The following is a 24,844-nucleotide window of genomic DNA, read 5'->3' as shown; positions in this document are numbered from 1 at the left end:
GGGAAAGAACCTTTCCCTGCTCTCCAGCCTGACCCTGCCCTGGCACAGCTCCAGCCCTTCCCTGAGTCCTGTCCCTGCTCACAAACCAGGTTGTTTTTCTCTTGGTAATGAAAGTAAAAAAACACTGATTGCTCCTCTCAGCTGGCCAGGGCTGCAAAATGGTGTGAAATACACATGGAGACCCTGAAAGACCCCCCCACTTCGTGCACACTCCCAGCACCACAGGACAGGTTTCTCTAGGTGAAGGCAGCCAGCCCCAGCTGCTCTGGACGTCCCAAGCCTTGTTCTGTTTTTCCATATCAACCACAAGTAATTCCACAGAGGACAGCACAGGGAATGTGGATTGAAAACAAGTTCTCACAGTTTGCTGAGCACTTTCACACTCAGCTCATTGCACAGAGCTCAGTGGCAAACGCCCCTCTCAAAGGAGAAGGGTGGGAATGCTCAGGAGGAGGATATTCTGAGAGGAGACATCCAGAGAATTGTGGAATCATGGAATGGTTTGGGTTGGAAAGGACTTTAAAGCTCATCTCCTTCCACCTCCTGCCATGGGCAGGGACAGCTTCCACTATCCCAGGTTGCTCCAAGCCCCATCCAGCCACAGAGTCTCTCTGGAAGCTAAAATGAGATTTATCCTGTTCCTGTGCTTCCCCAGTCCTCGGACTCTGAGTCCTGCGCTATCAGCTCCCACCAGCTTCCTCCTGCCAGCACAGGCTCCCCAGGAACCCTGACAGAGCCTCCTTGTCTCTTGCACACACGCAGCCAGGAAAAGGATCCTGGGAAGGTCAGGACAGGAATGCTCCAACTGCCGGTGCCAAAGTTTCAGTCAGACAGCAAAAAACTTCTTAAAAATTAATTTGCTGCTACCACAGGGTTCCTGCCATGCAAGAGCTTATCAGAATGCAAACTATAAGCTTCAAAGGGGAGGATGAATCAGAAGCTATTTTGAGAGTAATTATATAAGACTATAAAACTCAAACCATCTCATTATTGCACGTTAAGGATGGAGACAACCCTTCATAGGGAGACCTCGCAGGGACCCAGTGTTTCAGTGGCTGATCTATGGCCCAGGAGCAAACAACCTCATCCCTCACATCCAGGCGAAACTTGCTTCACTGAGCACCACCAGTGCTCACCATTTGCTGTATTTCTTGTGGGGGTGTGGTTCTATAGCTGGGAAATGCACTGCAACACGAGACACGGACAACTTCATCCAAAGTTTTGTTCCTTTAGCTGTTGCATAATTTACAATCATGGAATATCCTGAATTGGAGGGACCCAATATCCCAATTGAGGGACCCAGCTCCTGGCCCTGCACAGACACCCCAACAATCCCACCCTGGGCATCCCTGGCAGCGCTGTCCAAACACTCCTGGAGCTCTGGCAACCTCGGGGCTGTGCCCATTCCCTGGGGAGCCTGGGCAGTGCCCAGCACCCTCTGGGGGAAGAACCTTTCCCAGTATCCAACCTAAACTCCCCTGGCACAGCTCCAGCTGCTCCCTTAGGTGCTGTCAGTGGTCACAGAGAGCAGAGATTTCTCTGAGAATTTGCTGTCCTGCAAAGCAGCTCTCAACTCGTTAGCGCCAATACCTGCAAATTCCCCAATTTTATAAACTCCAAGTTATAATTAAGGAGAAAATACTTAAACCATGAATCTGCACATGTAATAAAGTTCTATTAATCCCCATGAATATAACATCCCCAGCCACAGCCTCAAGGCTTTCCCATGTCATGCTGGAGCCTGCAGCACCTCACGGCTGTGAGAGGATGAGCCCTTGGGACACCCCCGAGCTGTCACCTGCATCGTGCCCTACCTGCAAGGAGCAGAGAGAGTTGTTTTTATTCCTGCCTACATATCCAGGCTGTAGCTGAAGCTCCTGCTGTGTCTTGGCCCAGAGGAGGCAGCATAGAGGTGTGGGCGATGCTGTCCCCATCCTCTCTGCACCCCATGCCCAGTCCCTGCGTGGGGACTGCCACAGCTCATGGTCTGACAGAGCTGATTAAACAAGTGAAGAGACACTGTCAAACCCTTTGCCACCTGGTGTTCTTCAGTTCATGGTTTGGTCCTTCTTTCACCCAGGGAACAGATGGCAAGTGCTCTCAGACATTGGAGTGGGAGCTGCTCCAGCCCCCAGGGGAGTTTCAAAAACCAGAGGGAAATCTGAACAGAGTAATTCAGAGGGACACACAAAGGTGATGTTCAAGTGTAGAGTCAGCCTTGAGGCACTCATGTCCCTATGTGTATACATAACCAAAAAAAGGAAAAAAATCAACACCTACAAATCACAGAATCATTAAGGTTGGAAAATGCCTCTAAGATCATCGAGTCCAACCAAATGGAAGTGCACAATACACCAAAGAAAGGGATGTGAGGTAAGATGAGAGTTTGGTGGCCTGGAGCTTGGGCTTTTCTCACTGAAATAGAATGGAGAAAGAGTTAATTGCCCCAAAAGAACACAAAAGATCCTGAATAACTGACGAGCCCTGCATGGCTCTCCGGGCAGGAGGAACCTCCAGCGCAGCAGCCAGAACACAGCAATGAAACCCCACAGTGCCTGGATCTCTGCGGGGCTGCAACACCAAATCCCAGTGTCCAATGTCCCAGATGCCCGCTCGGACCTTGACTCTGCCCATGGACAGCCCTCAGCCCATCCTCAGCTCCATCTCCCCAGATGGACCTGGAGACAAAACTCCCCTCTCCCACCAACCCCCACAAACCCCACTGGTGACTGTGGGCTTCACACGGTGCCGAGAGACATCAGGGACAAGAACTAATCCCCAGTAAAGTGGCTGGGCTGGAGGAGCCCCATCACAGGCTCCTGAAGACAAAAAATGTTGGTATTCAGCCATTATTGACCGATTTGGGCTCTCCCTCCAGGCTGCATCCAAGGCAGATTTGTCACTGAAACTTCTGCTGGCATGTGCAACCCAAAGGGGAGCTTTGTGCTGTCAGAAACACAGCATTTCTGTTATCAAAAGTGACAAAAAAAGAGAAAAAAAAACTTTTTCAAGCCGAAGGAAACATTCCCCGGTGCTTTATGTCACTTTGTGACTTAATCAGCTGCTCTCTAGAGCATTATAAATGTGATAGGAAGAGTTGTCATTGCTTTCTGCCTAACTGATGACAAGCTAATGAACTATTATAAGCCACAGTGAATGCAATTATGGCACAGGGCTGTGTGCTAATCCCATGACATTTTATCACAATATGCTGTAGCAACATCTGTAAACAACTCAGTGGTGCTGAACACACACAGCGACCGGGGTTGGGGTTAAATCCCTGCTGAGCATCCTCATGCCCCCGGGATATGGCCCTGCACAGACAGCACCTGAGCTGAGCCCTGTGTGCCAGGGGAGCCTGGCTGAGGCTGTTCAACACGAGGGAAGCCCCTTATCCAGACCTGGGGCTGAGCAGAGCCAGGCAGAGAGGAAACCACAGAAATCCAGACACTTCTGGGATGCAGAAATCCAACTGCGTTTCAGGATGCAAAGCAAACGGAACAAGTAAAAGCTTTTCACCATCTCTCTGCCTCCCTTGAGCAACCAAAAACCCTGGAACTTAAAATTTCCTTTCAAAATCTTGATCAAAGCCGTGTCTACTGTGAGACACCAGCAAGGCTGGGCTCAGCAGTGCCTCTGTGCCCAGACTCTCTACCCTGGAGCTGCCACCTCGCTGCCCCTCACTTCCTACACTGGGATTCAATTGTGGGGAAAGGCTTCCCTGTGTCTCCCTCTCAGACTCCATTTTGGGTCAAAAAACCACTAAAATCAGGCTGCCTAGAAAAGATCTCAAGGTAAAGCTTGACAGGGAGTAGAGCTAGGGTCTCTCCCCATCCCAGTGCTGGAAGCCTCCTGTCCTGGGCTGCAGGCTCCACAAGAGGACACAGTTTGGGGACCCCAAAAAGCTCAGTCAGGAAGACCCCAAGCATGGGACAAGGCAGCCCTGAAAAGCTTCCCAGAGGCTTTTCTGAGTGCCCCCTGCCCAGGACACGGAGCCCCTCCAGCACAAGAGGCTCCTTGAGCCATGAGACATTCTGGGTGAGTTTATTGCCTGGACCTGCCCCATGGGAAACCCAAAACTGGAGATGCACAATTCTTCCAGAACTGCCCTGGCTCCAGGTGCTGCACAGGCCTGGTGATTCCCAGCCTGGTGCCCTCGAGCTGCCAGCTGGAGCCACCTAGACCCAAAACAGCCACACAAACCCACACCAGTCCCTCTTTCTCTGTCCCTCTCAACTTGTCACGCTGAAAACAGCAGCACACAGCAGGCAGAGCAGCACTGGCAGATCCAGAGCTGGATTCAAATGGAGCAGCCGGGAAGGACTCACCTGCCTGGAGCCCACGGCTGGTACAGGCACCCTGCACCCAAATGCAGAGGTTTGGAACAGAGCATTTCTTTGTTCAAGCTGCCCTGAGTGAGGAGGGAACTTCCTCCCCAAGGCTCTGCTCCTGCCATCAGCTGCTGCTGCTGCTGCTGCTGCTGCTTCCATTAGCTTGGAACAAAGACAGGGCTCTTTAACCCCTCCAATGTGCTGCTGTGCAGCAGTGGTGTGTGCAGGCTGTGCCTGATCCCACACATCGATTAAATGGATTCTGAGATGCCCTTTTCCAGTGGCTCCTACCACTCCATACCCTGCAGCTCATGATTCTTTCAGCATGAGCATTTTGACCAGAGCCCAGATTCAGAGCTGGGATCAAACTCTGAGTAAACGCTCACCATCATGCAGGAGATGAAGCGCTGCGTCTGGAGAGAGAAACTGAGGAGGTGTCACCTCACGCTGTGCCACACAACTGTATTCATTTCTTTGCAGCAGCTACAAACGCCCAGAAAATCAGAGTATTACAACACCAGGGGCTAGAATTCCTGGGCAATTATTATTCCAAATGGTCCAGGGCGGTGTGCCTTAAGGATAGTTTGGAGAGGGCTGGTGTGAAGGGAGCTCCTGGCATGCTGCCTTCAGGCTTCGCTGCACAGTTTGCTGTGATGTTGTCAAACATGAACCTGCTACAGCACAACAAACTGAACTAAACAGAGAGACACCCTCAGCCAGCAGCTGCGGTGCCGCCGCACGCGAGGCTCCCCGCAGGAGAACTTTCCTAGGCAGGGAAAATGTACAGTTAATAGACAATCACTCCAAAAAAATCCCCTCCCCGACCCTCCAGGATGCCATTTTGCAAGGTACAAATATAATTAAAGACAATATATGGCAGAGGGACTTATTGCATCTCTCCCCATCGACTGCCAGCGCGATTGCTGTCAGGGAGTCCGCTGGATGGAAACACTCGCAGACAAGATCCCTGATTTTCCAACATGCAGATGGGAAGGGAAAATATATATTGTCATCTTTGAAAAAGAAACAGCAAATATTAAGGGCAGAAAAGGCTGCCTAACCAAGATGAGATGGAAACCAGGGGTCCTGGGAAAGAATATTCGATTGTACCTGGAAATGTGAGCAGTGAGAAGAAACAGTTATGATAAACAAGGATAATTGAGGTCATAGGTAAATAAAACAATTGTATCAGACACAACCCCGCGTTCTGGGTCTGGTTTATCCCTGCACAATGAGCACACACATGGGAGATGATCCAGCTGCCAGGAGCACACGGCGAGTGCAGCAACTCCAGCACAGCCAGGATGCCGAGCAACAAACACCTGCAAACACAGGAACACCAACCACCTTCCCAGAGTCATCCCACAGAGCAGTGGGGAAGATCGGGGCCAGGCTGTGCCCTGGTTTGAACCAGCTCCCAGCACACGCTGGGTCTCAGTGCAACGTCGGGAGAATACTGAGAGCCGGGAAAATGTTTCAACAGCAAAGGCATTTTGAGGAAGCAAAATGCTTTTTAAGGATAAGCGGCTCCATATTATGGGGGGGGGGGGGGGGGGGGGAAGGCGAAGAATTATTAAAGTAACTTCAGAAATGTGGACTTACCAGAGCGGTGGCAGCTCCTCAGCGCGGTCCCTGGTCGCTGCCCTCCGCCTGCTCGCGCATCAATTAACACCGGCAGCGATCCCGCTGCTGTTTCTATGGAGTTGGGAATGCTGATCCCTGACTATGCATGAGGCTACTGCAGCTGCATCGGAACAGGCTCCCGAGTCCGCACGAATCCACAAACACGAGCAGCCTCCCTGCTCTGCCTCGGGAATGAATCAACCAGCAGCAATTAGGCGGCTGCAAAGCTGCGCCTATGCAGAGAGGTAGGTACTCACAGGGCTCCCCAACACGCACACTCCACACAGCTCCAGAGGGGCTTTTTATTTACCAGGACCATCTCAGAGCATAGCCAGAGGCAGCTGGAGAGCCACAGATCCGCACACAATGCATGAGCAGAGACACGTCTGTAGACAGGCGGTTTAATCCGTTTTCCCTCGATTTACTCTGCAGGTTTCAACCTTATTTCAATACAGTTTAACAAACCTTCCTCTGGCAGCAAGGTTTGAACCTGATACCTCCAGCATCTGAGCCTGGTTTAGTTAGGCTAAAGAGCAAATCTGCTGCACGTAGCTCTGGCTGGCTCTTCCCTGGGAGGAAAGGCAAGATCCATTTTGCAAGTGCATTACTCTGTGTTAAAAAAGATACTTGCCCCAAGGAGCTGCTCCTCACATGCCTGGCCTCTGGAAACTCAAGCTTCAGTGATTAATATTAGCTTTGCCTGGGTGGCTTGGAGCATCTTTACTGTTATATTGACTTAAAATACACTTGAATGGCGATTCAGAAAAGTGTGTTATTATGCCTGGTGAGTAAATTCAAGACATGCCCATATTTCACAGGTAGTGGCTGAAGGCATCCCATAACCATGAATGGGGGTGTCATCAGTTCTCCCATTAATCAAACTAATCTATCAAGGGATAGGTTTTTTTCCCAGAAAATACTCCAGAAGCAATTCCTCAATAAAAAAATGATCTTTCTGCACCAACACTCCTGCGATGAAAAATCCGTTATTGCCCAGAAATTCCCCCCTTTTTCTGCCCGCAGCAAGAACACTTGTGTGCTTGGTTTAGCATTTTCATAGTCTTTGCCAAGTGTCAGGAGGGTGTTCAGTGCTGTACAAGCTGTGCCGCCTGCACCAGGACCTTCAAAAACAGCAGTTCACACAAGGGGCAAAACACTAAATGTGCTCTGAATTATGGGGTTTGGAACACAGGACACCATGTGCTGGGGAACACAGATATCTTAAGGTCTCTCTGACTCTGTGTCTTCCCCAGCTGCCCTGTTCCTTCCTCTCACTCCAGCTTTCTCCTCCTGCAGCAGGAAAGCACAGGAGTGTTTTGCTGGGGTGGATCAGTGCATGGAGGGAGGGTTTGAGGAGGGTTCTCACCATGCTGAGATCAACAGGGACTGCTGGGGACAACCTGCAGCCCCTCTGCACGTCCCCCACTGCCTCCTGCCCTGGTTCCAAAGCTTTGTACAAACGGATCACTAAGGCAAAAAACCCCAATTTAGGTTATTTAAAGAAAGTCACAGCACAGCAGTGCTGAAGGTAGAAATCAAACCCAGAGGTTTGCTCCTGGATGTGCTTTGATCCCAGGATAAATTCCTTCCTGTACCCAGGCACCATCCTTTAAATCATCGTCACAAGACGCTGGCTCCAGTCACAGAATCACGGAATCCCAGACTGGTTTGGGTGGGAAGGAGCTTAAAGATCATCCAGTTTCACCCCTGCCATGGGCAGTGATACCTCCCACTGTCCCAGGCTGCTCCCAGCCCTGTCCAGCCAGGCCTTGGACACTTCCAGGGATCCAGGGGCAGCCACAGCTTCTCTGGGCACCCTGTGCCAGGGCCTGCCCACCCTCCCAGGGAAGAATCCCTTCCCAATATCCCATCTAAACCTACTTTCTTTAGTAACACTCATGAGCTCTGCAGGATCATTTCAGAATGAGTCCAGCTTCCCCTTTCCCCCACATGATCTCCTGGGACTGTCTGGCAGCCTCTGCAAACCCACAGGGAGCGGGACCTGGCTCAGGGGAGCACTGAGTGAGTCAGCAGCACAGCTCAGCCCGAAGGGAGAGCAGCCTGACCAGTGCCCAGCTCAACCCGTGCTGGTGAGCGCTGCGCAGGGCACGGCACAGTCCTGGAATCCAGGGATGCAGGGATGCTGCAGCTGAGCTTCCCGCAGCCAGGACCATGGCTCCATCCCCCCGGAGCAGCCCTGGGCAGGAGCAGGCAGAGAGAGATTGCTCAGGGGAGCTCGGAGCAGGCTGTGGGGAACCACAGGATCAGAGAGCATCCTGAGCTGAGAGGGACACACCAGGATCACTGAAGCCCAGCACGGCACCACTCCAAGCACCGTTTCCCAAAGACCCTGGAGCCTGTTGCAGCTCCACTCCCATGGGCAGAGGGGCCGGGAAGGGGGACAGATCACTATCCCCATGGTCCTGTGGGGTCCTGACTCCCCTGCTCCACAGCCAAGGACTTTGCCCTTCAGTACAGCTGGGCCACAAACTCCCTCAGCTACATCCAAGAGCTCTCACTGCTCCTCCAGGGCCCAGAAGGGATGAGCCCATCCTCTTAAGGGACATCACCTGTGGTAAATGCTGTCCCCACAGCACAGGCAGTGTCACTGCCCACAGCTCACGCCCGTGCACGGGTGACACTCCCAGCATCCCTGCATGACAGCTGAGGCCTGGCAGGGAAGAGAGCGATCAGATGGAGGGAGCTACGGGGGAGGACTGGAGATAGGCACAACAAAAGGATGCTGCAGCTCGCTCCATCTCGGGGCCCCCAGCCAAGAGATCAGTTCTATTCCTGGCACCGCCACGGGCCCAACTGCAGGGAGAGCTCCCCCTCTCATCCCCACTGATGCAGCGGCACCGAAACCTTCCCCAGCCAAACTCCTCATTTTTCTGACAGATTTGGCTGCCGGGCGAGGCGCCGGCAGCGCCTGCAATCCTCCTTTGTTGGGTGTACACAGGAGAAATGCTGCAGCTCGATTGCTCTTGTTGGCTGTGAGGAGGAGATTCAGCTATTACATAACCAGAGAGTAGAGGTGCATCCACTTCATCCACAGCAGCCCTTTCAGCCGCTCAGTCCAGAAGGGTTTTAAAAAAAAATAGACCACCACATCAAAACTTACTCTTATATAAACTATTCAGTAACATTTTTACATTCACAGGTTTTTTCCACTCTTGGATGCAGTTCAAGAAGGCTGATGATACCTGGCTCATTTCCTTGCCACTCCACACATTCCTTGAGGATACTGCTCCCTATCCACGCATGAAACAGCAGAAAAAACCAAACTGCCCCTGTGCTGAGCTGTGCAGGAGCAGCCTGGCTCCAGCTTTGGCAGTGCTTCCTTCAACCTGAACTTCAGCAGGACACTCCACAAGCCAGGCTGATCCAGCCAGTAGTTAATAGATTTATCCAGGAGGCAACAAACTGCCCGAGATGCCGGAGACTCCACATGATGATGACAAATAAGGCCAGTTTGACTCCAACTAATTTGGCGTGTGGCTGCTGAGGCTGTGCTGCCCACACGGGGACACTCCACCAGGAGCCAGGGCTCCTCTGCCCTGCTTCTGACACGGCACCTGCCTGCTGCCATCTGCTCATCTTCACACAGCCCCACCTTCCCTCTGCCTGCCTTGGTGAGGATGGGCTGGCTGCGTCTGAACACGGGACTGCAGGCGGCCGAGAGCAAATCCGCTCAACATGAGACTTCAGGATAAAATGGACAAAGCATCAGTGCAGATAATTAGATAAACATCCAGCACTGATGGGAAAAGCATCATGTCTCTGGAGCTGTGTTAGTTAACACTTGATCCAAACAGAATTTTTTCCCCTTGCTGGAGCAGCTTTACAGCCAAGGACTGAGAAATATTCGTACATGTCGGGCCCAAACTGTGTCCTCAGTGCTGTCTAGACATAAAAATGGGCCCAGCCGTGCGGAGCAGAGACAGCAGCCCTGGCTGTTTGTGCAGCCAGCCCGGCACAGCTCGCCCGCGGCACCGAGGCTGACACTCAAACCACAGCTCAGAGCACAAAACATTTGTGATGCTAAGGGCAGATGATGATGATGTGATCCCGACCTGAACACGAGGTCCTGGACAGGCTGCACAGACAAATGCAGATCTGTCACATCAGGGTGGACAGAACAAGAGCAGTGCAGAGGATTTCTGCTGCAGAGTCAGGAAAACGTTAATTTTTGGTGCAAGGTAAAGAGTTCCGAAGTGATGCAGTAAGTTTGCAAGCTGTTTGCTCTACTTGCAATAGAGAAAACTGCTGCAGGGGGTGTGATGTGTAAGGACACAACCAGCCGTGGTAAGAGGCCTCCAGAACAGGCAGGTATAAAACAAATTCATTTTAAGAAGAGAATTAAGTTACAGGCAAAGAGGGATGTGACAGGAAGGTGTTTGGCTGGATGTATCAGCAAAGCAGTGCTGGAAGCTCCACTGCAAACCAAGGGCTGGCAGAATCCTGGTGCCCTGTGCCCTGGGTGCCAGCTGCACCCCAGCACAAGATCCTGGCAGAGAGGGGCAGGAGAAAGGGAGGGAAGGTGACACAGAAAGCCTTGGACAGGGATTGATGGGCAGCTGTGCTGCACAGGGTCTCTGCACAATGTGCTCAGCAGAGGAGAAAAGTTTGTGAAAACTCGAGCTGTAGAAAGCACTGTGGAATCCATTGGGTTTACAGATCATTGCCTGACAGGACCCTTGGAAGGAGCCGGCTATGAAAATGTTGGAATACACAAGCAACTTACAACAGACTACCAATAATTCTAAAAACTATGAGATCTGGGGTTTTGCTTCTCAGCACACGAGCCTGGGGTTCCAACTATCCCTGCCAATGTCTTCTGAAGTGACAGCAGGAGACCTCTCTGGAGCGAGCAGCTGTGAGAAAAAGTGTAGGGAAAATGCCCCATTTTGCAACACGGAGCTGCCCCTTTGCTCCTGGAGCAGAATTCCTGCTCCTGACTCATCCCTGACACACCAGAGTCCCTCCCTGGCTCTCCAACCTGACCGGGACAACTCAAGCACTTCTTAGGGAAAGTAAAACACGCACATGAAAGCTCAGCAAGATCCCTTCGTGGTGAGCAGAAATCCATGCAATCCCTGTGGATCCCTCCATTTCTCAAACCAGGATAGCACCAATCAGTTCCTGCCACCCCAGTTGGTTAAGGAGGCTCTTCACTGCTTTTTGTTGGTTTGGTTTTTGTTTTATACAGGACAGGAATCTGTGTTTTTGAAAAAGGAACTTTCCCAGGAACTTTAGCTCGTGAAACAGCCCGGAACATCCCAGCTGTCCCCCCATGCAGCCATCCCCTTCCACATCAACAGGTGAGGCAGGACTTGCACCCAAAACTTCACCATGGAACACGTGGAAAGGGAAGAGACCCCCCCAGAGGGGTGCCAGGACCAACCCCTGGGTCTAACTCGGGGGTCCCAAACATTTTCCTCCCCCTGTAGGGGCTGGATGGCCCTCCTGCCTTCCACGAGCACCCTTCAGCAGACGGGAGCAGGGGCCGTACCTGGCTCGGAGATAATCAGGCTCTGGTCAGAAGGCAGCAGGAGGAATTCCCTGCAGGTGTCCAGGTCCAGGCTGGGCAGGCTTTTCCTCTGGCACAGCTCGGTGAGGATGCTGATGGCCCTGCGACAGCGGCCGTCCTCCCTGGGACCACTCATCGCCCTCTCCGCATCCTCCGCTCCCGCTGCTCTCTAGGAAACTCAGACTAGGAGCAGAGGGTGGGCTTGGGGCTCATCACAGGAGCAGCTTCACTCCAGTTCCACCCTCTGGCATGGCAGCACCTGCCGGGACACCCGGAGCTGCCCCACGGCCCCTGCTCAGAGCCGGAGTGTCCAGCCCCCGGCGCTCCCGGTGCCTCATTGCCTCTGAGATCACAGCTCTGTTTACTGCCAAGGCTGCTCCAGACAAAGAACCTCCTACCAAACTCAGCTTCGTGCCCTCCACACGAGACGTATTAAAGCTGCAGCCCAGATAATTCCTTTTAACCCTTTCACTGCTGCCATCTCTCCGGGTGCGGAGTTCCAGGTCCCGACCCTGGATTTTGCAAAAAAAAATGAGTGGTGAAACCTCCTGGCTGAGGACAGCACATCAGCAGAGAGGAGAAACCAGAGTGCTCCCACAAACACGGCACGAACTACTTACAACTGCCAAAGGCAGCATAAGAGAAGCTGCAGGCTTTATTGATTTGTTTGTGCTGGTCCTAACACACCAGGCTGCAGATGGCAACAGAGATTGAGAACACCATTCTAGTTCATAATTAGATTTTTTCTTTTACTTTCTGCCGTATTTTTTTATTCCCTTTGCAATTTAGCAGGCAGGTCATGCCACGCGACAGAGCATGTATCTGACAGGCACGGCCCGAGCAGCAATTGTGGAGCAGGCAGTTAAAATTATGTACAGCAGGATGGCTTCTTGCAGCTTGTACAAACCTAATGAGCGTTGTGGAGAGCCAGGGCTGGGGCTGCACAGGTCCCCCAGCCCCACATCACAGCAGGGTGTGCTTAGACCGTGTTTATGTTCCCTGTTAATCACCTGCTGGAGCACTGGGAGCTGTCTCACCACGAGTGTCCCAGGGGTGACCCAGCACCCAGCGCAGCACGAGGCTCCCCTGAGCACAGAATCAGCTCCATGCCCCATTCCCAGGCTGGATAATTCCTCCAGCTGCTGGGCTGGTGACTCCGTGTGACACAAAGGGTCTGGTTGGCACCTGAGGAGCACAAAGGCACTGCCCAACCCCCGTGGGAAGCTGCCCAGGGCCCTTTTGGCCACCCTGGTCCCTCCTTGGTCACACCAGCGTGTTCTGGACACGTCACCACCACGTCCCTCCTGCCACGGTGCTGTCCCCACATGGCACCTGTGTCTGGCACAGCAACTTCCCCGCCGAGCTCTGCTCCTCCCAAAAACTTCTGTTGCCACGACAACGTGAGCGCAACCTTTTATTAACCCAGCAACTGGTCACAAAGAGACTTTTAATGAGACACCCCCGCGGCCCGGCCAGTGCTCCGTAAGCTGCTGCTGCCAACGGGCTGAGGCAGAACTGCACGCTGAGAGCTGTTCCTGAAGGTGTTTGTCACCTGCAAGCCAACACCAGCAGCCCCAAAGCTCTGTGTTTGCTGGGGAGAGATCCAGACACTGGGAGCTAAACCCAATTAATTTCCCAGAGCTCAATTCCCAGTACTTTCCCAGAGCTCAAGGTCGGGTAGAGCTTGCATCACATTCAGATGACAAACTCCCTAAGCCCACCCACCCGTTTATTTTTTTTAGGAAACTTGAGGCTCAAATTATGCCTCAAACCTGAGATTTGGGTCCATAGAACATCTGCTTGGCAAGAAGAGCAGGAGCTGGGGAGGGAACAGCTCCTCTTCTCTGCTCCTCCTTTCACTGGCTCCCCTGGGGCATTTGTGTCCCAGAGTCCCAAAACCAAAGGATTTGGACCCAAGGGGATGCAAGCGAGCCCCAGGCATCACATCATGTCTCCAGCACAGCAACAGTTTCTGACTGAGCCATCAAAACTGGCACCAAGACAGGAGTTCCTGGAATATATCAGTCAAGTGTTGCATTGGAAATTTGAATTTATCTTAAAGAGATTTCAACAGATAAAAAGCCATCCCAGCTAAACTCTTTGAAAAAGGTTAATGCCCAATTGAGAGCTTGTAACACAGAAATCAATAATAAAATTCAATTATGTGGGGGGAAAAAGGGCTAATTTTATTACAAAGGTAATACCAAGAACTTTTACTTTTATATTTAAAGTCACCTTGGGTCAAATATTTGCCTCGATTTACATATCAGAGGGTTCCAGGCTTGTTGGATACCAATAACAGAAGATCCTGGTATTAGCATCCATAATCTCAACAAACATTCCTTCAGAACAAAAACCAGACTTTTTCTACGCCTTGTACCTTTGAATTTATGTCATACAGGCTCTTTATTGTCCAACACAGAAGGCTGGAAAGGAGCCAGGTGGGAGCTGAAAATCCAAAAGCAGCAGCTCTGGTTCCCAGTTCCCCTCTCCCACACCCACACCCACACCGAGCAGTTGGGATACAGATTTTCCCTCTCATGTCCTGCTGAGAAGTTCCCACTTTGCCCCATGGAGCAGCCCAGGAAAAGCCCTGGAGAAGCTGGACCCCCTTCCCAGACCCTGCAGCTCCCTCCACCCCACAGGGCAGCCCAGCAGAGCCCCTGGGCTGGCCAGAGCTTCCTTTTCCCAGCTGCTTCAGACTGAGTTGGTACTTGGAGGCCAAACTGCTCCCAAAGCTGTGTTTCCACCTCCCAGGATGAGAAGGAGAGACAATTCCCCAAATCCCAGGGGCCTGGCAGAGCTGATGGTCTCTGCAGGGGCTCGGTGTTGTCCCATCCACATCCACCCTCTCTTCCCGAGTCTGGCAGAGCTTTTCCCTGCAGCTGCATCCCTTGGCATTTAGGGAAGCGTGGATGCCTTTCCCTCACTGGGCAGCGTTTATCTCCTCCCTGCTCCTGTCCAGTGCCCTGATGTCACACTTGGAGAGGCAGAGCCAACAGTAAAACACAACAGCAGCTACCCCAGAAGGGCTGGAAGTGGAATAAACTTTGGGGGAAAGTGGCTCAACAGTCTCCACAAAGAAATGAGTTACAGGCAACACAGCAGCTCTTGAATTACCTCTGAAATAATCCCTGTGGACAAGAGCACAAAATGAATGAAAACTGCAAGGAAAGAAGGAAAACTGCAGCTTGTGGCAGCTCGAGGCTGCTCAGTGAGCAAGGCAGGGAGTGGGAAAATTCCTAAAACCTGAGAGGGACGAAAGAGGATCATTTTCCCTGCAGTAAAGCAGAAGCCAAGCACCAGAGACAACATTGCACAAACATTTGAGGAACTGGGAAGTTTTGTAGCACACTGCAATTGGATTAATGAGGGTGGTGTGCTCTAGACGTACCCATTGGAGGGGATTTACATCAGGGTTTGGAGCAACCTGGGACAGGGGAAGGTGTCCCTGCCCGTGGCAGGAACTGGAATGGGATGAACTCTGAGATCCCTTCCAACCCAAACCATTCCATGATTCCATGAATGTGTGCTCCTAAGTTGGAATCACAAATATATTTGTCCAGCTGAGACAGAACATGCTGTTCATTTAATCCGCATTAGGATCTATTTGAAGCTGATATTTTTATTTCTTAATAATAATCAAGTCTGGAGAGGGAGCAGCAGCATTTATTTATGCCAGCTCTATCTAATAGCGTGGCATTGTTTACTTTCCCAGTTAATATAATAATTGGAAACAGCTCACAAAGGATTCAGAGCTTCTTGCCAGGAAAAATGACGCGGATCTGGATCCTTTGGCAACGGCGCCGAGTCATCTGTGGATAAACACAACGTGCATTGCTGTGCCCCTCCACACAGGGTGGCTGTAGGTGTATGAACAGCAAGAATCTCAAAATCCTCACCTCACCCCTGCCTGCACAGAGGAGGAGAGCACCTTATCCTATGGAGACAAGGAGGTAAGAATTAGTTTAAGTCCAATACAGTCAGTTTAAAAAGCAATTACTCTGTGCCAAGTGTCAAATCTGCAGCACGGAGCAACAGCAGAAATAGAAAGGAGATGCTGGTTCCCTCCTTGTGTGTTCTGAGTCTCTCCTGGCTGTTCAGTCCCTGTGGAAACTTGGGGTTTCAATTCTAGATGCTCTACTCCTTGAATAGGAAGGAAGGAAGGGAAGGAAGGGAGGGAAGGAAGGAAGGAAGGAAGGAAGGAAGGAAGGAAGGAAGGAAGGAAGGAAGGAAGGAAGGAAGGAAGGAAGGAAGGAAGGAAGGAAGGAAGGAAGGGAGGAAGGAAGGAAGGAAGGAAGGAAGGGAGGGAGGGAGGAAGGGAGGGAGGGAGGGAGGGAAGGAAGGAAGGAAGGAAGGAAGGAAGGAAGGAAGGAAGGAAGGAAGGAAGGAAGGAAGGAAGGAAGGAAGGAAGGAAGGAAGGAAGGAAGGAAGGAAGGAAGGAAGGAAGGAAGGATCATGCAGAATTTGTAGCCTAAAATGAAAATCCCTGGACTGCACCACAAGCACACTCCGAGATGAGAAGTTTAAAGATAAATTACACACTCCCCTCCTGGGCACAGCCTGGGAGGAAACTGCTCAGCCCAAAGGCCACAGTGGTGGGGGGTGGCAGTCCCTGCTGCCAGCTCCTGTCCTGCAGTGCCAGCAAGGCATTCTGTGCAGGGCTGGCTTCAGTGGATTCAGGGCAAGGAAATGTGGCTTTGTGTCCTGAAAAGCTCCGATTCCAAGAGGCATCTTGGAATATGCTGTGTTGCACACAAAGCTGGACCCGGAGCCAGGCGGCTTTGGAGCTGCGTGCATCCAGGCAGGAAGAGTCCCAGAGGCAGGACTAACACTAAAAGCTCTTTCCTGGTGATGAGGCTTCTGAAGTACATTTTATTGACCTGGAATTGCATATGCTCACGGTGAAGAGTCGGAGCCTGATTTGGCAGGGCTGGAAGCTCTAAAAAGCCATCTCTGCTCCGGCAGCATCAGATGGCTGCTATCAGCTGATCTGGGTTTGGGGAAGTGAAGGATGAGCTGTGCTCAAAGCCATTGTCAAGAGAGCTCAGGGAACTCCGACCTCCCACAGCTGCCTTTAACACGAGACACAACCTCTATAAAATGAATGAAGTGAGAGCCTTGCCCCACTGAGGTACCTGCCCAAGGACCAAAGGGAAGGGTTGGAGCTGGGCCAGGGGAGTTTAGGTTGGATACCGGGAAAGGTTCTTCCCCCCGAGGGTGCTGGGCACTGCCCAGGCTCCCCAGGGAATGGGCACAGCCCCAGGGCTGCCAGAGCTCCAGGAGCGTTTGGACACAGCTCTCAGGGATGCCCAGGGTGGGATTGTTGGGGTGCCCTGTGCAGGGCCAGGGGTTGGACTGGATGATCCTTTTTGGGTCCCTTCCAGCTCAGGGTATTGCATGATTCCATGATTTGGCATCCTGATGCCACCCAGGGCTGTCAGCCCCTGTCAGCCTGGCAAGCTGGGCTTATTTAGGACATAAATTTCCGGAAGATTATGGCAGCAAATACTTGGGACGAGCATTAGGCTGTGATTAGACCCATTTCAATTCCTCAGGCTGATTCAATCAGTTAATCCAACCTCCCCCAGGTCAGAGTGGCTGCTGTTGGTCCAGAACTTCCAGAAGGCTCAAGCTGGCCTTTGCCTAAATGTTAATGATCAATATTAACACATCCTTTCTCTGAGAGCAGATGAATAACTGCTGCTTTTAGGGTCTCATTTCAGCCTTCTGTGCCACGGACACCTTCATCAGTATCACTGCATAATTTATTTTTAAAAGACTGCACTTTCTTTGAAGGCCAGTAAAGTGCTGGTGTCAGAACCCAGAAGAGAGATTAAAACTTGTCTCTGGTTATAAAGTGCTAAAGATTCCCAGGAAGCCTTTGCTCTCACATTCTCCTCAGCCACTGCAGCTCAGGGAAGCAGGAGGAGCCCTTTGACATTGAATCCCAGCAGGCTCCAGGTGGCATTAAGGGTTTGCAGAGTAGGACAAGGCTTTGGCCATTGATTCCCAGCTCCAGCAGCCATGAAATGAGGGGTCTTTAGACTTGAAACATCCCCAGTCTGCACAGCATATGGCTTTAGCTCAGCACCATTTCCATCAGGAAAGAAGAGAGAGGTGGATAAAAGGCCCTGGAAAAGTTCCATGTGTCTGCACAGTGAGAGATCGAACACATCCATCTGTAGCCACCTTCCAGTAACACCTGGCAGAGAGGGTAGGAGGTCCCAAGCCCCAACACTCCTTGGAATTAACCCAGGCTTTAAACCACAGGTGTTTTCATGGAAACCAAAAAGCAAAGCAGAATATACTTAATCTCAACCCTCTGGAAGCACTGCTCGAAGTTGCTGTCTGTAATGGGAAATAAGGAGTTATAAGTTGGTTTTTTCCCCCCCTCAGTGTGCTAACAAAGTATTTGCTGTATTCTGGTTATTTTTATCCCTCCCAGTGGAAATGCAAGTAATAAAAATAGCAGTATTTTGTAACAGGGAAAACAAAACCTATGGTGCACAATTGTGCCTCGGAGAGAAGATGCAGTAATGTTTTTATTTCAGGAGGATATTAACATGTGAAAAGAAACCAGAGAGCTCTTTGATTAACGTGCCCCAGCAGCCTCCAGAGAGCAGCATGGATGTGCAGGAACTGCATTCCTTGGGCTGGTGCTTCCCATCCAACACCCTAAAGGGGCCAAGTCTTGGGCCAAGTCTCCTTATCCCCTCTCCTACTCTCCCAGGCACTTTCCAGCCCTTGGGAATGTGGTGTGGCTCACAGCCATTCCCAGCTCATCCCGTTCAGCCATCCCAAACCTCTTTGACAACACCCACAGCCCACAGTCCAAGTGTTTTTCCCTGGTTAGAGACGTGTGGATCTGCATCGAGGAGCTGTTTACACATCCAGCTCACCCTCAGAGCATCCTCTGCAGGGAGCTCCCCTGGGAGCCCAGAGCAGCATTTGCAATACTCCTATTAATAAAGAGAAAAAAGAGAAAGCCCTTGTCAATCACTTCACTACTTAATAATCTCCTTCCACAGGTGACAACAGACAGAATCCTAAATGACAGATGTGCTGGCAATCGTCCCCAAGGACCCTCACGGAGAAATAACCGGATTCAGCTGAGCCTTGCAGCACGTGGGCCTTTCCCAAGCCTTGGTTTCTGCTGCATCTTCTTTCCCAGAGCTCCACATCCCCCAAAAGAGGGGCATCAGGCCCTGCAGTTTGGAATAAGGGTGTCCTTGCCAGCTGCCCATGGGCAGAGCAGAACCCACAACAGTCACAGAAACATGGAATGGTTTGGGAGGGAAGGGCCCTTAAAGCCCATCCGGTTCCACCCTGCTGTGGGCAGGGACACCTCCCACTGTCCCAGGCTGCTCCAAGCCCTGTCCAACCTGGCCTTGAGCACTCCCAGAAGAAAATTTACAGGCTGCTCACCCTGGAGAAAAGGCTGGGACAGTGGGGAAGAGGATGGTGTAGGGTACCCTCTTCATAGGGAGTTGGCTGCTCCTGCCAGCATCAGATCTCAGGGCCAAAAGAGTTCACTGGGACTTTTTTTTGGTCTAAATATCTTTACTTACTGATAACATTATTTCCCAAGGCTCTAAATGCCAAGAGGCAAGGACAGCCTGCCGTTAGCATTGGCAGAAAGTTGCTGAGTTCATCTGCTGAGATAACAGTGAGACATCCCCCCATCACTGCCCTCAGAACCCAGCACCCAGGGCAGGGGTGCAATGAGATGAACTTTAAGGTCCCTTGAACCCAAACCACTCCGTGATTCTGGGACTGTGAGAACTCAGGAACAAACAGGAAAGAGCATTGTTTAGTTAAAGGGAAGAAGTAACTCATCAAGTAACTGAGGGTACAGGTCTTGATTTGGATGAAGCTCTGTCATCTTACAAATATGGGCCCAATAAATTGCATTTCAGCCATGATTCTGCACCCAGGAAACCCTCCTGTGAAGCCACTTGCTGGGCCCATCACCCAGGAAAGGCAAGAAGGAGAGAGGTCCTTGGAACCACAGGGCAGGACAGAGTCTCCAGACCCACCAGCATAACTGAATTACTTCCCACGGAATTCAGTTTTCAACAGCCAGCAGCAAATAAGATGGCCTGGCACACTGATGTTCTGCTCAGCCACTAGAAGGAACCTGGGTCTGGATCTGGAGGAGAATTAGGCTGATTATAATTGGGCAGAAGATTAAACTGGTTTGACATGTCCAGTCACCCCCTGAACCAGCAGCACACCGAGCACAAGATCTCCTGCTGGGAAAGGGAACTGGGGAATAGAGGAGTTAACAAAGACCAGACTGAGATCTGGACTCCTAACTGGGAAAGAGAATTCCCAGACAACACAGCAGAGGATGGAATGCTGACAACACACTCTGATTAATCAGGTTTTCCAGAGGGTTGAGGAGCATTGCACAAGGCTGGTAAAACCAGGAACATGCTGCAACTCCATCAGGAGACCCAGATCACACACAGCTACCCACAGACCCATCAGCTCTGCCAATGAGTAAAGAAGGAAGAGCCAAAATGTCTCAGTATTCCCATTTTTTGGCTCTGTCTTTCCAGCATTAATCACTGTTTCTTAACTCATTCCAGGTGGTTATACCCTTCCTTTCTATTCAGTGCAGGACAGCAGGACAAGAGATGGACACAGGGAAAGCCCAGCCCATCCCACAGTTGTTATTAACACTCGGTGTCCTGAGCTCCAAGCGGGATCAACACCCCCCACATCCATTGCAGGACCTGATTTGACACAAAAATCCAGGGCTGAGATCCCTGGCAGGCTGAGATCTCAGCTGCCCTCAGCTCTGCTCAACTTCAAGAACACACAAGCCCAGGAGAAGCATCAGACTCAGGCTCCTGCCTGCAGGTGAGCTCAGACCTCAGAGCAAACCTCTGGCAGCAGCAGCAGTGACTGCCTTGGGTATCTGCTCTGCTCATGGAAAGGATCCCAAACCAAAGCTTTTAGAGACAGAAGGTGGCTGAGGAGCATCTCCTTCCTGCTCTCAGCAGTGCAGAGAGCACCCAGAGCTACACTGATTGCCTGGCTCAAATGAGAAGTCCAGGAGAAGATTTCAAATGAGAAGTTCCTTGATGGTGCTCAGCCTGGAGGAGGCTGAGGGGAGACCTCATTGCAGTTAAAGCTTCCTTGTTCCTCCTACAGCTTCCAGGGGGAAGAAGAGGAGCTGATCTCTGCTCTCTGTGAGCAGGGACAGGACCCAGGAAAGGGCTGGAGCTGTGCCAGGGGAGGGTCAGGCTGGAGAGCAGGGAAAGGTTCTTCCCCCGAGGGTGCTGGGCACTGCCCAGGCTCCCCAGGGAATGGATGGGCACAGCCCCGAGGCTGCCAGAGCTCCAGGAGCGTTTGGACAGCGCTGCCAGGGATGCCCAGGGTGGGATTTTGGGGTGCCCTGTGCAGGACCAGGGGTTGGACTGGATGATCCTTTTTGGATCCCTTCCAGCTCAGGATATTCTACAATTCTGTGATTCTGCTCTTTGGCACTGTCTGGTGACATTCCCACATAGGAGATTTTTCAGTGTGAATGGTTCTTTTACACTTGCCAGAGGCAGGGGACAAAGCTGGTGACCTCCACAGAGCTCCTGCGTGCTGGCAGCTCCCCCAACCCCGTGTGCCCTGTGGTCACAGCGATGAGGAGGGGACAGAGGGGCTCTTCTCACATCCCACTGCTCAGCAGACGTGGCTCATGGAGGGCAGGAGGCGGGGAGAGGATGGATCATTGCTGCTGCTGCCGGCTGTGCCCAGCACAAACATTCCCAGCTTTGCCCGTGCAGGGCTCAGCTCCGCTCACACACCCGGAGCTCCTCGAGGCTGAGACAGGCAGAGAAATGGCTCGAAGCCCCCAGGTGCGCACACGGCAGCCCAGCAGGGCCCTGTGAGGGCGGCAGGTGCTGCAGGGCGAAGGTGAATCTCCCTTCCCAAACCTCCTCCATGGGTGCCACTGCAGGGCTGGGGCATCTCCAGAGGTTCAGAGCCCGGCACACCACCAGTGCCCTCAGCAGGTCCCTCCCCACCTGCGGAACCCAAAGCCAAGAGTTTCTTGCCCAGAAGAAGCTCCCAGCTCCCCGCGAGCCCGGCGGCAGAGCTGTGTTAACAGCCCCATCTGGTGACGCGGTCCGTGCAGGGATTTTAAGGAAGGAACGGCTCATTTGCAGATTCTTGGCAGGATGATGATGCCCGAATCACCACGCCGTGGTCCCTGCCTTCACGCGGGGGTGGGGTTGGTTATCCAGAGCTCTCCGTGCTTCCCATCCCAGCTCTGAACTACCCGCACCTTCCCTGTGCTCTTGAGCTGATTAAACATCAGGCTGGCACATGATCTGTCTTCATTTAGGAAGCAGAATTCACCCTGAGCTCGGGCCCTGCTGCCAGCACTGCTTGCTGTGACATCTTCCTTTGGAAACGTTTAGTGCAAATACAGAAGATAAAGAACTTATATTTGGGATTGCCTGGAAACACTAATTCCAAGAGGAAATAAACTTCAGTTTGGAATTTTGCGTCTTGTTCTGCAGGCAACAGCAAACCCCCTGTCAGATCCAGGGCACAGACGGTGTTGCAGAACTGCACCAAACCAGCTCCAAAAGAAAATTCCAAATGAATGGGGTTTCCAGCCACTTTAAGAGCCCTCTCTTTCCTGACAGGAAAGTGATCTGAGTCGGATACACACTGCCACGCAGATCCCATTGTCCACAGCCCAAAGGTGTATCCCAGCCCCATATTCACACAGTGGTGGAAATCTTCAAAAGATGTGATTTCCAAACACTTCTGAGCAATTCCTCCACCACAAAAGGCTTTTGGTTTTGTCTCTGATCTACAAGACAAAAAAGTAAAGATACTCTCACCACGGCAGTTGCTGGACAGGTTTGGTTGGGGTGGCTACATCCTGCCCAGCCCCAGAGGCCTCTGGTTGTGTCTGGGGTCCTGAGTGAGGGCAGGGGCTGAGCTGCACGAACAGCAGCAAGTTCTGCCCCTGGGCAGTGCTGGGGGGTGCAAAAAGGGCCAGTCAGCAGATCAGAGAATCCCCGCATAGTCTGGTTTTGAAGGAACCTTAAAGCTCATCCCATCCCATCCCCTGCCAGGTGCAGGGACACCTTCCACTATCCCAGGCTGCTCCAAGCCCTTTCCAGCCTGGCCTTGGACGCTTCCAGGGATGGAAGATGAACATCAGTGCCAGGATGAAGCAGCAGATAGAGCCCTGCACACTCTGCCTGTTCCTTGGTGAGGAGTCCCCCAGCACCCTCGGCCACTCCCACCCAGCCTTGTGCCATCTGCTCACTGCATTCTGTGCTAAACCTGCTCGTCTCTGATGTGTTAATGAAAGGAGCAGGAATTTATATCCCTGGTTTTAAACCCAGCCAATTGAGCAAACATTATCCCAGCTCCCAAGCATTAACCCAGGTGGAGATCACCCAGCACTGCGTGGCAGCCCGTGGGAAGCAGTGGAAGATCATTTGGCAAGGAACAGTTTACTCAGCCTTAAGTGCTTTGTTCTGCTCGATCTGCTCCACTAACACAGAGCAAAGGACACGGGAACAGTCAGGAATGCAGTTCAGTCCCTGTGAGCCTATTCAGGCACTGGAGTGATCCAGAGAGCTCTCATGGTGAGGCAGATTAATAAGGGGAAGGAAGGCCAGTGCTCTGGAGAAGATCCAGACTCATCATCTCAGCCCTCAGACAGCAGTAACTCCTAAATCATCTGTGTCTACAGAGATATCCACACCCCTGGAACTGTCCAAGGCCAGGTTGGATGGGGCTTGAAGAAACCTGGGACAGTGGAAGGTGTCCCTGCCCATGGCAGGGGGTGGAACTGGATGGGCTTTAAAGTCTCTTCCAACCCAAACCAGCCTGGGATTCTATAACAGATGTGAGTTCTACAATGGCAGCAAGGGGTTGAACAGTTTAGCAGCCGTTTCTAATCCTTGGTAGAATTTTGGGATGGGATTTTTCACCCTGGGGTGACATGAAAATTGGCAACTGAAGTGCAGCACTGTGTGATGGGGTGAACAGCTCAGTGTGTCTGGAGCAAGCCAGGAGAATTAAAGGCAGGAGAATTAAAGCCAGGGCACTAAGAGGGAAAAAAATGGAAGCAAGCCTATGGAGGAAATCCAGGGACTGAGCGGAGTCAAACAGAGGAGCTGCAAGTGCCAGATGCCAGTCCAGCCACAAAGGCCAACACCAGCCACCCAAAGAGCTGGAGCAGATGGGCTGGCAGGGCTGGAGCAGATGGGCTGGTGGAGCTGGGAGCGCTCTGGACACAGCCAGGCAGCAGCACCTGGCAAAGAGAAACAAAACCCCCTCCAAAACCTCCTCCCTGCCCCTCTGCCAGCTCCACGGGAGGCTGAGCAGGGCACTCAGCCATCCACTCGTGCCCAGCACATGCAGAGCCAGCACCACGTTGTGCCACCAGCGTTTGGGCTGAAAGTGCAACGGTTTAGGTGCAAACCACCTGTTCCTTGCAGGAGCAGAGCCCAGAAGTGCAGCAGCGAGTGCAGGTGTTCTTTGCTTTAGCAAGAACAGAAGCTTCAGTGAAGCTCACTGAACCTTTTCCTAGAACACAGCTCTCATCAAGGAGCCTCTAAACCACCACAGGCACTTAAAGAATAAACAAAGAGTGAGAGAAAAATTCGGGTTTGTTATGAGCCACAGCCTGAAGGGAACTACTGGAACCTAACAGAGCTGCCTGGATCAGAGCCTTCACCTGCGTTTTGGAAGTTCAGACACACCCCCAAGCTGGGAGGCACTCCAGGTTACCAGAGCTCTCCTTCACTGGCTGCAGAAAAATTATTCCAAGGGAATTTTAGCTGAGGTGCAAAGTCACTCCACTTCCTTCTCACAGGTCTGTGCTCAGCTGGGGAACTCCGGGAGCTGCAATCATTTCAGGACTCCTGCCAGAACCAGCCAGACAAGTTCTACTTCCAGCTGCAGAGCCGCAGCTGAGCTGGGTCACAGCCCAAAATCTGCAAAGCTCAGTTCTGTCTTTAGCTCTGAGCAGGAGCATCAGGACACTGCTCCAGCAGCAACATCCTCAAAAAAAGATGGATTTGTCAGTGGTGGGGAGCAGCTCAAGGCACATGCACCAAACTGCAGCTCCAGGGCGAGGGAACACAGCAGAGTTCCAGGTGTGCAGCTTTTTCACTGCGTGCAAAAGGTACAGAGACCTCCAAACCCTTGTGTTTCATGCCCAGGTGTAGATAAACGTGGCAAATCATTTTCTGCAGCCTCAGCTGAGTTCACCTGGGCTCCTGCAGCCCAGATTTCACCCTACTTCCACACTGCAGGTGTTGTCAGGAAAGTCTTCTGCCAGGTGTGAATCTGTATCTGATGATGTGCAAGAAAGAAACTCAAA

At 51.9% G+C, this 24,844-nt stretch overlaps 1 protein-coding gene across 1 annotated transcript in view; it reads right to left on the bottom strand.

Moving 5' to 3' along the window:
* Positions 1 to 11,916, bottom strand: part of SYT6 (synaptotagmin 6) — a 34,830-nt gene extending 22,914 nt beyond the window's left edge. The window contains exon 1 of the mRNA XM_048328169.1: positions 11,467 to 11,916. Within this exon, the coding sequence (XP_048184126.1) occupies positions 11,467 to 11,620 (154 nt within the window). The 5' untranslated portion in view covers positions 11,621 to 11,916. The remainder of the gene's footprint in view (positions 1 to 11,466) is intronic.
* Between the last annotated feature and the right edge of the window lie 12,928 nt (positions 11,917 to 24,844).

The sequence above is a fragment of the Corvus hawaiiensis genome, chromosome 24, assembly GCF_020740725.1.
Source record: "Corvus hawaiiensis isolate bCorHaw1 chromosome 24, bCorHaw1.pri.cur, whole genome shotgun sequence".
Lineage (NCBI taxonomy): Eukaryota > Metazoa > Chordata > Aves > Passeriformes > Corvidae > Corvus > Corvus hawaiiensis.
Note: the sequence above shows the minus strand (reverse complement) of the source record. Positions and strands in the feature narration are given on the sequence as shown.